Below are 15,028 nucleotides of genomic sequence, written 5' to 3' on the forward strand. Positions count from 1 at the left end.
TTAGAAATTAATCATATAGAGTTCAACCACAATTTTTTAATGTTATTTTCGACGGTGCGGTTACAGTAGATACAATTTTTTTTTTTTTGAACGTTTATTTATTTTTGGGACAGAGAGAGACAGAGCATGAACGGGGGAGGGGCAGAGAGAGAGGGAGACACAGAATCGGAAACAGGCTCCAGGCTCTGAGCCATCAGCCCAGAGCCCGACGCGGGGCTCAAACTCACGGACCGCGAGATCGTGACCTGGCTGAAGTCGGACGCTTAACTGACTGCGCCACCCAGGCGCCCCAGTAGATACAATTTAAAAAAATACCTGCTTATCTGCATTTTCTAACTTTTATATAAGGCACATGGATGAGTTGTTTCATTTCAGATGTTAAAAAAAAGGGAAAGAAAAGGAAAAAAAGGAATGGAGCTCCCAGCAGCTACTTTCACTGGCAGAAAGTACCAACACACTCTCCCCCACTCCTAAACCCGCAGGCAACTATACCACCGAACGGCGGAAATATGCGCAGGCGCATTAGCAAGCCACTGGTCTGAGGCGGGACTAGGGCCTCGGCTAAAAGACAGAGCTTCCAGCCAATCAAGGGACAGTGTCAGAGGCTTCTTCCTGGAGGAGGTGGCCGGAAGCCGGATTTCGGTTGCGGAGGCGAAGGCGGCTCCAGTGTAAACCCTGGGCTGAGGTGAGTGGGCGGTGGCGGCTTGGGGCTCGATTCCGCGGGCATTTCTTCTTCCGGACCTCGGGGCTTCCTCTGGGCGGCCTGGGAATGGGGGAGGCCTGGCGCGGAGTATGCTCTGTCCCCTTCCTCTCCCGGGTCCCTCGGAGAGTGCGGCCTCGCTGCTGCTGGTGGGGAGCCGGGAGGAAGATACCCTGGGCCTGGCGGGCTCAGGGCTCCCTTCCTCCGTATGGGGACTGCAGGTTGGGAGACCAGAGTTCTAGGCCTTCGCCGCTGTTTTGCTAACCTGTGTGGCCTTGGCGACTCCTCTGGTCTCCGGCCTGTGTCATTTGAGAATGACCATCCCTGTATTATTTGCAGCTATTCCTCCTCCGGGAGGCGGTCCAATCGGCTGAGTTAAGGGGGAGTGTGTGGGGGGGGGGGCGGGGAGTTGGAGAAGGGAGGCGATCCCAAGCCTAATGGTCACATTCATCAGGAGAGGTTTATATTTTTATTTCTCAGAGAGCCTGAGTGTGCGCGGGGGAGGGGCAGAGACAGAGAGGGAGACACAGAATCCGAAGCAGGCTGCAGGTTCTGAGTTTGACGCGGGGCTGGAACACACCAACCGTGAGATCATGACCTGAGCCGGAGTCAGGCGCCCCTCATCTGGGGATGTTTTAAAAGCTACACTCCCGCGGTGCCATTCACAGTAGACGAAATGAATCATATGTCTGGGTGTGGGACCCTGGAATACCTTCCTTTTTTTGGTCAAGCTCCCAGCGTGGAGCAAACCCTAGAAGGTGGTTCTTAAATCTGATAACCGTGTGTAACGCTTGGCGCTGGTTTTACTAAAGACGTTGCCTTTGAAAAGTTCATTCTAGAGAAGTGATAGGGAAATAATAATAATGTCTGTAATATGTCAGGTTCCTTTTGTACATTTAGAAGATTCATCGTTTACTGATTTAAGAGAGCTGCTACTTTGCAGCTAAAAGGACCGAGGATAAGAATTCCTGCTGTGCTTTTTGCTAGCCTTTTGATCTGGTGCAAACACTTCACCTCAATGAGACTCGGGATTTTCCTCTCGAAAATGAAACTGACAGTAGTACTTAACTCTTAGAATTGTTAGGAAGACTAAGGATATAAAACGTACCTGTCATGTAGTTGGCCTTTGGAAAACGGATTAAGTGGGGTGAAACCTGGGCGGTCTAAAATTGATTTTGAAGCACCAGATCAATGCTAATTCTGTAATTTTGTAAGAATTTTGTTATAAGGGAACATTCTTGTTTGGGGGGTATGCGGTAGAGTATTGGGGGAAACCAATAAGGCAAATGAGGGAAAATGTTATTAACATTTGGAGAATCTGGGTGAAGAATATGGAAAGTTCTTTGTACTTTTCACACAACGTTCTGTAAGTCTGAATTTATATTTGTTTTTAAAAAATTGATTATTACTGTTTGCAGCTATCATGTGTTGTAAGTGAAACAGTACACAGTGTCTTTTGTTTTATTTTATTTTTTTAAGTTTATTTATTTTTGAGAGAGAGAGAGAGAGAGACAGCATGAGCAGGGGAGGGGCAGAGAGAGAGAGGGAGACATAGAATCCAAAACAGGTTCCAGGCTCTGAGCTGTCAGCACAGAGCCCCACGCGGGGCTCGAACTCACAAACCGCAAGATCATGACCTGAGTGGAAATTGGATGTTTAACCGACTGAGCCACCCAGGCGCGCCCAGTACACAGTGTTTAGACACAGTGTTTATAACCTTACAATCCCGTGTAGTTTCACCCCTTTTTCCTTTAGGGCTGTATTATATTACATAGGAATATCTTATCCACCGCTCATATTGATGAAGTCATGGATTATACTCTTCAAACAATGCTGCATTAAACACCCTTAACACACAAGTTTATGTACTTGTGCCAATATTTGCGTAGAATAAATTTTTAGAAGTAGAATTGTTGCTTCAGAGAATATCAGCATTTAAAATTTTGATACTGCCAAATTAAGTTCCAAATGTGTATGTTTCCTGTTACTTGTGTATGAGAATTGCCCCATATTCTCTTGGGTGGTACTGGCCCACCAGCCACGAGTGTTATGTGGTGGTTGTGAAGATGGCTTCTATGAGAACTGAGGTGGGTCCCCTCCACCCCAACAGGTTTCGCTGGGGCCAGAATAGCTAAGAGCTTCTTCTAAAACTGGGATGGCACTGAAGAAAATGAGAGAAAGGAGAGTATGACCTCTGTGGAAGCCAGTGCCTGTCACATAGAAGGTGTTCTGATATTTGTTGAACGATGGGTTATTTGAAATCTTCATAGTCTGTTAGATGAAAATTCTTAAAATTTGCTTCTAAAAGTGTACTAGTCTGAATACTTTCCTGTCTTTATTCGGCATTTGCATTTTCCTTGTCCTCTTTTGTCTATTTTTCTGTTTTTTAAAAAACACAGGTTTTGAAAAATCTCATTCATTGGACTTTTATTGAGGGTCTTGTAATGCTGGAGGTAGAGCTGTGAACAAGACAGGCAGTTCCTGAAGTCCTAATGCTTTCCTTCCAGTGGGGGTGGAGTCAGAGAAAATATGTTTTTAAAAAGTCAAAATAAAATTGCTAGTATTTGCTCCTTTTTAGACTTGTGTTTTTCTCCCAGAAGAATGGGATTATTTTTTAATTTTGCTTATGATATATTTTCCAGTGTGGAATTTTTAGATTTATTTTTTGGTAGTTTGATCTGTTGGTCTTTTGTAGTAGCCTTAAAACTTGTAGTTAGTTATTGAGTTATTTTTTTTTTAATCTATTTTCCTTGATAGATTGTAAGCAACACTATAATGGAGGTAGTGTTTTTTGTTTATCATTGAAAGATAGTATGGTGTACTGTTTGAAGTCTTTAGGTTCTGGATCCTTCCTCTACTACTTGGTGACGTTATACAAGTGGTTCAACCTTTCTGAGCCACAATTGTCTCCTCTCCAAAACGGAAGCAGCTTTTCTCACAACCACGAGAAAAGTACTTATAACTATCTGGCACGTAGTATGTCTCATATATTATCTGTTGTCATAATCATCATCCCTGGATACTCATTGTCCTATATCAGACAAACCGTAAACAACCAAAAGAGTGAATACACATTAAAGATGTTTGTACCTACTTCCAAATTCCCATTGATTTGGAGTTGTCTTGAAATGGATGAAGCTGCTCAACAAATGCTTATGAAACTTCTGTGTACAAGGTTGTGGATATAGAACTATGATAGAGAGTCCTTCCTCTTATGGAGCTTGTAGTTTGCTCAGGGAGAGAAATCAAATACCGGTTCAGAGAATAAAAGAAGGTAGGATCTGCTTTTGATGAATAATTAAGTAAGCTTTTCTTTAGAGGTGACATTTTAAGCTACTGCCTGAAGCAGGAAGAAAAGCATGTGGAAAGACTGAAAGAAGAGGTTATAGTTAATAGTATAGTATAAAGAATAGTGTAAAAATAGTAGATTAAAGACAGTTCTGCTAGGATATAGTGAAGGAGAAGGCATGTGGGATGAAAACAATTAATACTGGCTATTATGTGGAAGAACAGTAGTGAAAGCGGAAGGATCCTTGGTGGAAGCCATTATATCCCTGGCAAGAAGGAATGGTGGTTTGGCCAGAACTGATGAATTTGAGATAGTGAAGGTGTGGAATCAGCAGGACTTGATAAATTTGTGATGGGGAGGAGAGGAGGTAATTCTTTTTTTGAATGCTTTATGAGACATTCAGAAGAAACTGAGGCAGTCTCCATTGGAGGTAGAAAGTACAGAGTCCTAAATCATAGACCAGGGTTTCTCCACTTTGGCACAATATATTGATATTTGGGAATGATAGTTCTTTGTTGGGGGCTGTCATGTAAGGGTTTAGCAGCATCCCTGGCCTCTACCCATTAGATGCCAGTAGCACTCTATCCCCCAGTTGTGACAAGTAAAAATGTCTCCAGATTTTGCCATATGTCTCCTAGTGGGCAAAATTGACCTTGGTTGAGAACCAGTGATAGAATTGGTGTTTAAGGCTGTAGAATTGACTGAGATTACGCAAGGGAGACTGTAAAGCAGAGGTCTAAAACTGCAGACCACGAAGATTGTTGTAGATAAATTCTTTTTGACCCCACAGAACTTGACAATTTCTGGACTTAGTTACCACTATTTAAAAATCGAGACATTCTGCATAAAATCTGGATTTTTGCCCTCGTTTCAGAAATCAGGAAACTGAGGAACAATGATTTTTCATTCCCACATGAAATCTAATGGCTGGAGGCTTTAAGATCTGGCTGGCATGCATGTACTTAATTCATCTGAATCCTTGCCCCAGAGTGCTTCACTGTTTTCGTTGCTTGCCTTTTCCCTTCGGCACTTGAGTTTGTGATGCCCTAGTTTAGAGTGAGAAGAGGGCCCCAGAGCAACCCTCTGAGGCATGCCAACATTAAAATTTGGGTGGAGTAGAGGCAATGAAGGAGCTAGACGGGGAGTGGCCAGTGAGGTAGGAGAGAAACATAAATGTAGGCTCACAGAAGCCAAGGGAGAAGGGAAGTGTGGTGAAAAAGAAGAAAATGCTGAAGAATCATTGAGTAAAATCACCTTTGAAAAATATCCATTGGATTTGCTTGTTTGGTGATTGCTGATGACCTTGATGAATGGTTTTTGTGGAGTTAGTAGGTTGAGGCCAAATTGGATAATGACAAAAATGAATATGCAGCGTGTGTAATTTGGCTGTAGAGAGGAGTAGAGAAATGGAATAACTGGTGAGGAATCCAGATTTTATTTAAAGATGAAAATATACTACACATTTTTTGTGCTGATGAAAACCTTAAGCAAAGAAAGAAAAATTATCGGATGATTGAAGATATAATGCTAATTAGAAAAAGATGGCAGTCTTACCCTGTTGTTCTAGAAACTAAGGAGATCATTTTGTCCTGGGCCCCAAACTGCCAAGGAAAAAAAAGGAAGATACTCTGTAGTATACAATGTGACAGGTTTGTTTTGTAGCTCTACTCTAAATTTTTGGTTTATTTCCATAGATTTTTGATCTTCCGCAATGGGTGAGCCACAGCAAGTGAGTGCCCTTCCGCCACCTCCAATGCAGTACATCAAGGAATATACAGATGAAAATATTCAGGAAGGCCTAGCTCCCAAGCCTCCACCTCCAATAAAAGACAGTTATATGATGTTTGGCAATCAGTTCCAATGTGATGATCTTATCATTCGCCCTTTAGAAAGTCAGGGCATCGAACGACTTCATCCTATGCAGTTTGATCACAAGAAAGAACTGAGAAAACTCAATATGTCTATTCTTATTAATTTCTTAGACCTCTTAGATATCTTGATAAGAAGCCCTGGGAGTATAAAACGAGAAGAGAAGCTAGAAGATCTTAAGCTGCTTTTTGTGCATGTGCATCATCTCATAAATGAATACCGACCCCACCAAGCAAGAGAAACATTGAGAGTCATGATGGAGGTGCAGAAACGTCAACGCCTTGAAACAGCTGAACGGTTTCAAAAGCACTTGGAGCGAGTCATTGAGATGATTCAGAATTGCTTGGCTTCTTTGCCTGATGATTTGCCCCATTCAGAAGCAGGGATGAGAGTAAAAACTGAACCAATGGATGCTGATGATAGCAACAATTGTACTGGACAGAATGAACAGCATAGAGAAAATTCAGGTCATAGGAGAGACCAGATTATAGAGAAAGATGCTGCCTTGTGTGTCCTCATTGATGAAATGAATGAAAGACCATGAAGGACGTTTCTTCTTTTTTTTCTTTTCCCTTTTCAGTAAATGGCGTATATTGGTTAATTTGCTCTTGGAGAGTCTTAAAAGAGGTATATCTAGAAGTCATGTAAATGGCTTGACTCCAGCCTTATCAATCATGAGATGTCACAGGCCATTTCACTTTATGACAAACATAGGCAAATGAGTATGCATACATTAAGGGTAATCGCCTTAAAAAGCAGAGTGCTGCAGTTGTGTGAAACATTCCTGGTTTTGGAGTTGCATAGAATGTTGGAGATATCCTCAGTAGTAGCAGGCCTTCATCTTTGAAAAGTAGATTTGTCATTTGCTTTAAGAATGATCGATAAATAAAGGATAACAAGCTGAATAAATGTGAAATTCTAAAATCTTTAGATTTATTTTACTTAATCTCTAAAAAAGTAGTATAACATGCTAAAAGAGAGGAATCCCATAGAGTTATAAAACAGCAGTTTTGTGTTTCCTCTCTACTGCTTCTGTAAACACACTATCTGAGCTACTTGACCCTACCCTGGATAGGTCTCATAATTTTTTTCTACTCAGATAATAAATCCTTTGATCACTTTTAGTTACAAACATTCATTTTTGTAAATGTCTAATTAGCTATGCATTTTCCTTAAAGCTATGCTCAAGACTTGATAAGGCTGGAAGCCTGCATTGGGAAGGGGATTTGATAGCAGAGACTATTGGATTGTGTGCTGGAGATTCTTGTTCCCTTAAGATGTGGCTGCCCTGCCAGGGTCTACATTTTTTCACTCCTCTTGGGTCTACACATGGGACTAAGTTCTTAGCAATGGAGTATGGATACAAAAATTCAGGCCATTTCCATAAAAATTTCTTGGCGTGTTCCTCCATTCCCTTCTCATCTGCTGGTTGGATGGCTGCACCTAGGATGACTGTGGAAGCCACTTGAAGATGATAAAGGTTCAGTCAGTTGGGTCTTTGAGTGACTAGGACTAAGCCCTTCTTTTATTATCCACCCACCCACCCTCGTTGATTTGACCAGGAGCAAGAAGTCAGCTTGTTTTGAGCACTGAAATTTTATTTCTGCACTTTTCTGCCCTCCACCCTCTCTTCCACCAGGGGCTTGGTGGAGAATCTTTGTTTCTGAAGTTCTCTGCTGGTCTTTCTTTTTATGTAGGCCAGTGGTTCTCAAAGTGTTGTCTAGCAGCATTACATCACTTGGGTACTTGTTAGAAATGCAGATTCTCAGGCCTCACCCTAAATCTACTAAATCAAACTCCATGGGTAGGGTCCAAAAAGCTGTGGTCTAAAAAGCTCTCAGGTTCTCATACACACTCAAGCTTAAGAATCACTGATAAAGGTAGTGCTTTTTCCCAGGTGTCCCCTTTGGGTCTTTCCTCAGTTCTTGGTTTCCAGTATATCACCCTTCAGGGATTTGCTCTATGAAGGTTTCTAGTCCTAGAACTGGCAAAGTCCAGTTTAATGTAGCCACAGGCCTATTCTGTATGTGAAACATTCATGCATCTTTTTCTTTAAAAATCTTGGGAATGTAGACTATTGCCAAATAGATACTTCTCTGTTAGGCAGCTAGTTGGCCAGTCTGATTTTTTTTTTTTTCCTGTTATGTGTTTGGTATAGATGTTTGGGCTCAGGGAACACAGTCCAGACTCTTTAAAGCTTAAATTGAAGTGCATAACACTTGAGCAACTCTCCAAAGAAATCTTCCTTTGACCTCAACCTTTTGTTAACCTTGCAGATGTTGGGCCAAGAGGTACTAAACCAATTTTGGCTTGCTTTGCAATTGTTTGCATGGAAAAAACTAAATGAGTCTCATAACATTACAAGAGTCACAACATCATTTGTATGAGGGTGTGTGTGTGTGTGTGTGTGTGTGTGTGTGTGTGTGTTTAGGGAGGATTAGGGATTAAAATTCCATGAGGAATCTTAAATTCTGACTTTGGAGGATCTGATCTTGCAGGTCTAGGTGGCACCTGACCAAAACTCTTAAATTAGAGTTCTAATGTGAACTGCAATTACAATGAGATGAAGGAGCAGTCGTGATCTGATAACTGTTACAAGGTTAAAAGTTAATATAGTCTTTCAATCTTGTGAGGGTCAAAATCTATCTCTGCATTCCTAGTTATAATGAATATTCCTGATAGACTGATTCCTCAAAGTGAGATATCTGCGATAGCCTGGCACTTGAAATTACTGATGTCCAGACCACAGAGATTCTGATTTCATTGTTCTGGAGTGGGCCTTGGGCACTGGTTTTAAGAAATCTAGATGACTTGACCGTGTAGTGGGCTAAAGGAATATTGTATTCGTACTCTGCTCTAGCTAGTTGAAGCAAAAAGACAAACTTTTGAAATGATAACTGTGCTGTTATATGATGAAAGGATAAATTGACCATCCAAACTATTAACAGGACTAGGAAGGGGTCCAGAGCATCTGACTCAAACTCCATTCAGATCCCTTCATTATTTCTCCTGTATGGTTTCTTTCTGTTAGTTTCATTTTCTTTACAAACCAGCCTTTTTATGAATGGATGGAAAACATGGCTGCTAACAGTTCCCAAGTGTTAAGTCTTTCTGCCCCACTGCCTGAAAAAAGGAGGACTAATTAACCAGTCCAGAGAGGGAATTAGGGGTGGCATTCCTGATCCCAGCTGGGGCCTGAATTCTGTAAGAATTTGGCAGTCCCCAAGATGTCCACGTGTGGAAGATAGTCTACTTCTTGAGAAAGGAGGTGCTGAGTTGATCATACTGTAGATACCCACTACAAATTGAGCACATGTAAGTTTTTGATAAAAATAAACAGGTTGTATCTTAACTAAATAGAATTTAAGTAAAAATTTGAAAATAAAGGGAAAAAAATAAATAGGTTGTGTTAATTTATATTCCCAATCCCTCTCCTCCCCATCATTTGTTAATTGTCTTCATTTAATGAAAAATTTGGCCCTCTCCCTGACATTGGTCTAGTTACTAGGGAAATGGAGAGTGGGGAGGAAAATGAAAGATGAGCAAGAAAACAAATGTGTTTTAACTTTCTGGCCATTACAACACTCAGAAGAATCTTCTAATTTTATTCCTATTGCTTGCTAAAAATTCGTTGTCCATGTTATCTTTTCAAATTATGTTTACATGTGCACATTTGTTAAGGGCTTTGGAAGGAAGCTTCAACTGTGTTGTGCTGTGTTTCTGAGAAAAGGTCTGTGCTAGATTCTGAGGTCACTGGGAACACCAAATAGAAGTGTCTCATGAGGAAATAAAAAGCATGATTTGGATGAAAAAGGCTATTAATGCCTGCAGCATAGGGAAGAGTTTGGAGCTGGAGAAGCACATGGAGGGCAGATTATAGGCTTTAGGTAAAGGGAAGGAGTTTGTTTTTCCCTAAATAAGAATGGAAATCAATAACAACTGTTGAGAGATCTTTGCTAACACTGCTCTAATCACTTTACGTACATATATTCATTTTATTCTCGCAACATCCCAATGAAATCAGTATGATTTTTTTTTCAATATATGAAATTTATTGTCAAATTGGTTTCCATACAATACCCAGTGCTCATCCCAAAAGGTGCCCTCCTCAATACCCATCACCCACCCTCCCCTCCCTCTCACCCCCCATCAACCCTCAGTTCTCAGTTTTTAAGAGTCTCTCATGCTTTGGCTTTCTCCCACTCTAACCTCTTTTTTTTTTTTTTTTTTTCTTCCCCTCCCCCATGGGTTTTTGTTAAGTTTCTCAGGATCCACATAAGAGTGAAAACATCAGTATGATTTTTATGTCCATTACAGATGAGGAAGCAGAGGTTCAGAGAGCTTATGTAATTTACCCAAGGTCACCAAGCTAGCGGGTAGCAGAACCAGGATTGAAACCTAGTTTCAAAACCTAAACACTCAACCTCCATACTTTAGCACCTTCCTACTGCATCATATAATTAATAAGTCATCGTGGATCTTAGAATGGAATCCCATATTTTGATCCTAAAGTCCATACTCTCAGAGACTAAACGATCCTGGGCTGAGGGAGGAACAGATCTGTAGATGGAAATTAGTGTTAAGGCATTTATGTCTTAGACCTCCGTAGGTATCTTAAGGAGATACTGTGCTTATAGGGCTAATGTTCCATAAAAACCACTCTTGGCAGGTATTCTGCCACTTTATGAAACTGAGGATCAGTTTTGTGGCTTTCCCAGGTGGTGTATCTAAATTAGAATCTGGGTCAGGGTTGACAAACTTTTTCTGTAAACACCGGTTAGTAAATACTTCAGCCATTGAAGACTGTAAGGTCTGTCACAACTACTGAATTATTGTGGTACAAAAGCAGCCATAGACCATACCTGAGTAAATGAGTGTGGCTATGTTCCAATACAACTTTATAGGCACTGAAACTTGAATTTAATAATTTTCACGTTATGAAACATTGTTTTGATTTTTTAAAACCATTTAAACATATAAAATAATCCTTAGCTTGTGGCCTGTACAAAAACAGGCCACTGACTGAATTTGGCCTATGGGCTATGATCTGGGTGGTTGGATTCAAAACCCTGGAGTGTGTGCACAAAACCACAAAAAATCACAGAAATAAAAATTATAGAATTATTCTAAGGCCTAAATAAGATTATGGCTACAAACCACTTGGCACAATTTCTGGTATTTAGGAATCTATCCAAGGTCAGTTAATATCTTCCCTGATAAGACTTTTGTCTTCACGTGGCATTTAGATTCAGATCGAAGAACTGTTCTCAAATTGCAATGCAATGAGTCTAACAGTAAGTGGCACTCTTCCCTTGAGTTCAGAAGCTGCAACCATGGAGAAGGCTAGAGATGCTCAGTGCTGCTAATGATACTGAGCTTTGTTTTTAATTCAACAAGTGAAACTCGTTGCCTGTGCCTCTGGCCTACAAAATCTTTTCTCATGGAGAGAACAGGGTGTGAATTTTTCAAAATAATCAGTATTATGTTGTGAATACAAGTCTTGTATTCAGAGCCTTGCTCTCCTGGACAAGACCTGAGGAAGGCCTCAGGCACTGTTGGTTAGCACTGAGTGAATGATGACAAGATGTTTCTTACATTTGCTTAACACACAAGACCAAGGTCTGTGAAGCTGCTGGTTCCCTGTCTACCACTAGGTTTGGAATAAGGGAAGACATTCAAAGGATGGGACTCAGGTGGGGAGGTGTATGGCTGGGCTGATCAGGAATGCATTGTATCAGAACTACAAGGAAAGATGTCTTTTGCCTCTTTATTGACTTTCCCATTCATTCATTCATTCATTCATTCGACCAACATGAGGATCTGCTATGAATACCATGCAACTGTTAGGAACTGTTAAGAATGAGAATACTGACATGGAAAGATATTCTGGATATGATAAAATCAGGTTAAGATGTGTAGTCTGAGTTCATATTTGTGTCTATCAGTGGATAGCCAAATTGGAAAAATAAAAATGATCTTACGGATGAATAAATTGAGACTGAAGAATGTAACTTACTATACACTAAGGACATTTCAAGTAGCAATGAGAAAATTAAAATTCAGGTTTAAAAGAGAAGAGAATGAGCAAGGCATGGTAGAATTTGGGGCTTTACTATTTACTAGCTCTGTAGCCTTGGTTGACACTCAAATTTCTTAACTATGATAATTCTAGCACCCATCTCCTAGGGTAGGTAGTGTTAATGTAGAAAGTGAAAGAGAAGACCCATTCCAATTCTTTCTGAAACTCGTTTGTCCCCAAGCAACATAGTCCATTAGGTCTCAGGCTTGCTAATCAATCTGTGCAGAAGTATCTGATCTGGGAGGGCTGAGGTGGTGCCTGCTTGAGTGGTGCATGAGCCTGGGCTCTAAGCCACTGCTCCTTTAGGAGAAAGTGATAAAAATAAAAAAGAGGAAGGCACAAATAATAGCAGAAATGAAAAAGGAGAATTCCTACAGATTTTATAAACAGTATGAAATAATGCGAAAATACTAGATGTGAAAATCTAGACAAAATGGACAAATTCTTATAAAATTACCAATTTTGTTTATGAATAGAAAACTTGAATAGAAAAAAATCTTAATGATTTTTTAAAAAAGAAACCAGTAGTCAAAATCTCATAAAATTTTAAGTTCAAATAGCTTTGCTGGCAAGTTCTATCAACCATTGCCAGAAAAACAAAACAAATCAAAACAAACTTATTTTATACAGACTCTTTCAGAGAATAGATAAGGGGAACATTTTATAAGAATAGCATAAAATATCAGTACATTCAACCTAGGAATATGCAAAAATAAAAAAGTTATGTTTATTTTAGGAATGTAGAATAGAAAATTAATGTAGTCTGACACAATAGTAGATTAAAGGAGAAAAATCACTGAATCTTCTCAACTGATGCTCAAAAGGCATTTATAAAATTTAGTATCCATTCACGAAAAAAGAAAGTCTCTTGGATATTTAGGAATGGAGGAGAACTTCGCCAACGTAATAAACAGTAGCTCCATAAAACTACACCATAATACATACCCAAGGTGGAAGCTGAAACCTTTTCTTTAAGAGCTAGAATGAAACAGGATGCCTGCTATCAAAATTTCTGTTAAATTTGAACTAGATTCCCTATCCAGCATGGCAAGGAAAAAAATGTAGGATTGAAAATGAAGACACTAAACTGTCATTATTTGCAAGAAATATGACTATACAGAAAATGCAATATAATCTATAGATAATTTATTAATAAGAGAATTTACTGGTTGGAGGAAAAAAAACATTCTAAAATAGAGTGCATTTCAGAATACCAGAAACAAACAACATAAAAACTTAAAAATAAGATACTATGTAAAAAAGCATCAATAATATAAAGTACCTAGAAGAAAATCAAGGTACCAGTTGAAGACCTCTATGGAGAAAAGTTAAAAATTTTATTAAGGGGAAAATTAAAGAAAATCTATATAGATAAGACATGTTTATGGACTGGAACACTCAATATTGTAAAGAGGCCAAATTTATTCCACAAGGTGGGAATATTTATTTATAACAGATATTTATTTATAACAGATTAAATCAGGAGGACTGGTATCCAAAATATGTAAATTATTCATATAAATTGATAGGCAAAAAATTGAGAAACCCAACAGAAAAATGGGCAAAATAAATATTTGTCCTCTTAGCACTCTCCAAATCCAAATGGTTCACAAACAAAAGAAAAGGTACTTTATTAACCTCTCTAGTAAAGAAGAAAATGCAAATTAAAGCCACAGTGAGAAGCTATCATATCCTTTAGCAGTTTGGGGAAAAAAAAATCTGGCAATGCTAAGTGTTGGTGAGGATGCATAATAAGATAAATTCTTATATACTGCTTGGAGATGTCTTGGGAAACAGGCATCTAATAAGGTCCAAAATGTATATCCCCTCTTACCCAGTAATTCCACTCAGAAATATACTCCAGAGAAGGTTCTGTATGTGTGCATCAGGATTTGAGTACGAGAATGTCCAGGGTGGCATTGTTAGTGATAACTGAAACAGAAGATGAAGTGCTCATCTAAAATAAAATGAACAAATAATTTTTTTATGTTTTTATTTATTTTTTGAGAGGGAGAGAAACAGAGAGAGAGAGAGAGAATGCAAGTAAGAGAAGGGCAGAGAGAGAGGGAGACACAGAATCGGAAGCAGGCTCCAGGCTCTGAGCTGTCAGCACAGAGCCCAACGTGGGCCTTGAGCTCATGAACCGTGAGATCATGACCTGAGACAAAGTCAGATGCTTAACCAACTAAGCCATCCAGGCGCTCCCAAAAAATGAACATATAATTTGGGACATATCCATTCCCAGAAAAATATCCAGTAATAAACAACCCATAGGAATACACAACAGCATGAACGAACCTCACAAATACATTGTTGAGTGAAAGAAGCAAAACACAAAAACTTGCAGATGATGTGATATCATTCATATGATGTTAAAAAACAAGCAAAACCATACATATAATTTTGGAATGCAAACACAGGTGGTAAAACCGCAAAATAAACCAAATGATTATTGCAAGGTTTAGAATAGTAATTATCTGTAGGAGAGGAGGAAGATTTTGTGATCAGGAAAAGACATACGAGCTCGGAATGGGTGTCAGCAGGACTTGAGGAGATTGGGAGTGTTTTCCCTTTTGTTTTGAGTCCTGGTTGAGTGTTTGCTTTATAAACATCTGTACCCTATAAATTTATATGTGCAATGTTTTATATATCTGTCATATTTTCCACCAGACAGCAGTTTAACCTCAAAGCCATGTTGTGACATCATCATGCACCCATTGTCTTGGAAAAAATTAAAAAGTCTGACGGAACTGTTACTGGCAAAGATATGGAGCATCGTAAGAGTTCTCCCTGGCAGTGAGAATGTAAAGTGGAGTAAGCGCTTTGGAAAACTTCTCACCCACAGTCCTGTAAAGTGGATGCCTATGAAAACAGGAAAATGACAAAGTAGGTCAGGGACCAAGAGGGAAAGTAGGAGAAGGGGAGGGGAGGGGAGGGGAGAGGGAGAGAAGGGGAGGGGAGGGGAGGGGAGGGAGGAAAAAAAAAGAAGAAAGAGACCTCATGGGATTGATGAGGAGTATGTGGCTTGAACTGAGGAGTTCAATTAGCTTGACAATCTGCACCTGAAGTAAAAGACTAATAATTAAAGACT

General features: G+C 39.7%; 2 protein-coding genes across 4 annotated transcripts in view; both read left to right on the top strand.

Moving 5' to 3' along the window:
- The first annotated feature begins 528 nt into the window (after positions 1–528).
- MED7 (mediator complex subunit 7) lies at positions 529–6,982 on the top strand. 3 transcript variants are annotated; one of them, XM_015063892.3, is made up of 2 exons: positions 529–685; positions 5,684–6,982. In XM_015063892.3, the coding sequence occupies exon 2, from the start codon at positions 5,701–5,703 to the stop codon at positions 6,400–6,402; it is 702 nt and encodes a 233-aa protein (XP_014919378.1). In that variant the 5' UTR covers positions 529–685; positions 5,684–5,700; the 3' UTR covers positions 6,403–6,982. The 3 variants fall into 3 exon arrangements, with proteins under 3 accessions (XP_014919378.1, XP_053055735.1, XP_026933547.1); XM_053199760.1 differs by lacking the exon at positions 529–685 and adding an exon at positions 768–790 and having other exon boundaries at positions 5,684–6,464; XM_027077746.2 differs by lacking the exon at positions 529–685 and adding an exon at positions 1,225–1,458 and having other exon boundaries at positions 5,684–6,464.
- Positions 6,983–7,130: 148 nt separating this feature from the next.
- Positions 7,131–15,028, top strand: part of HAVCR2 (hepatitis A virus cellular receptor 2) — a 35,563-nt gene continuing 27,665 nt past the window's right edge. The window contains exon 1 of the mRNA XM_053199748.1: positions 7,131–14,823. The gene's annotated coding sequence lies outside the window, so the exon portion shown is untranslated. The remainder of the gene's footprint in view (positions 14,824–15,028) is intronic.

The sequence above is a fragment of the Acinonyx jubatus genome, chromosome A1 (genome assembly GCF_027475565.1).
Source record: "Acinonyx jubatus isolate Ajub_Pintada_27869175 chromosome A1, VMU_Ajub_asm_v1.0, whole genome shotgun sequence".
In the NCBI taxonomy this organism is placed as follows: domain Eukaryota; kingdom Metazoa; phylum Chordata; class Mammalia; order Carnivora; family Felidae; genus Acinonyx; species Acinonyx jubatus.

Excerpts from the sequence above, each read along its gene's own strand:
- MED7 (XM_015063892.3), top strand. The coding sequence starts at position 5,701 with ATGGGTGAGCCACAGCAAGTGAGTGCCCTTCCGCCACCTCCAATGCAG.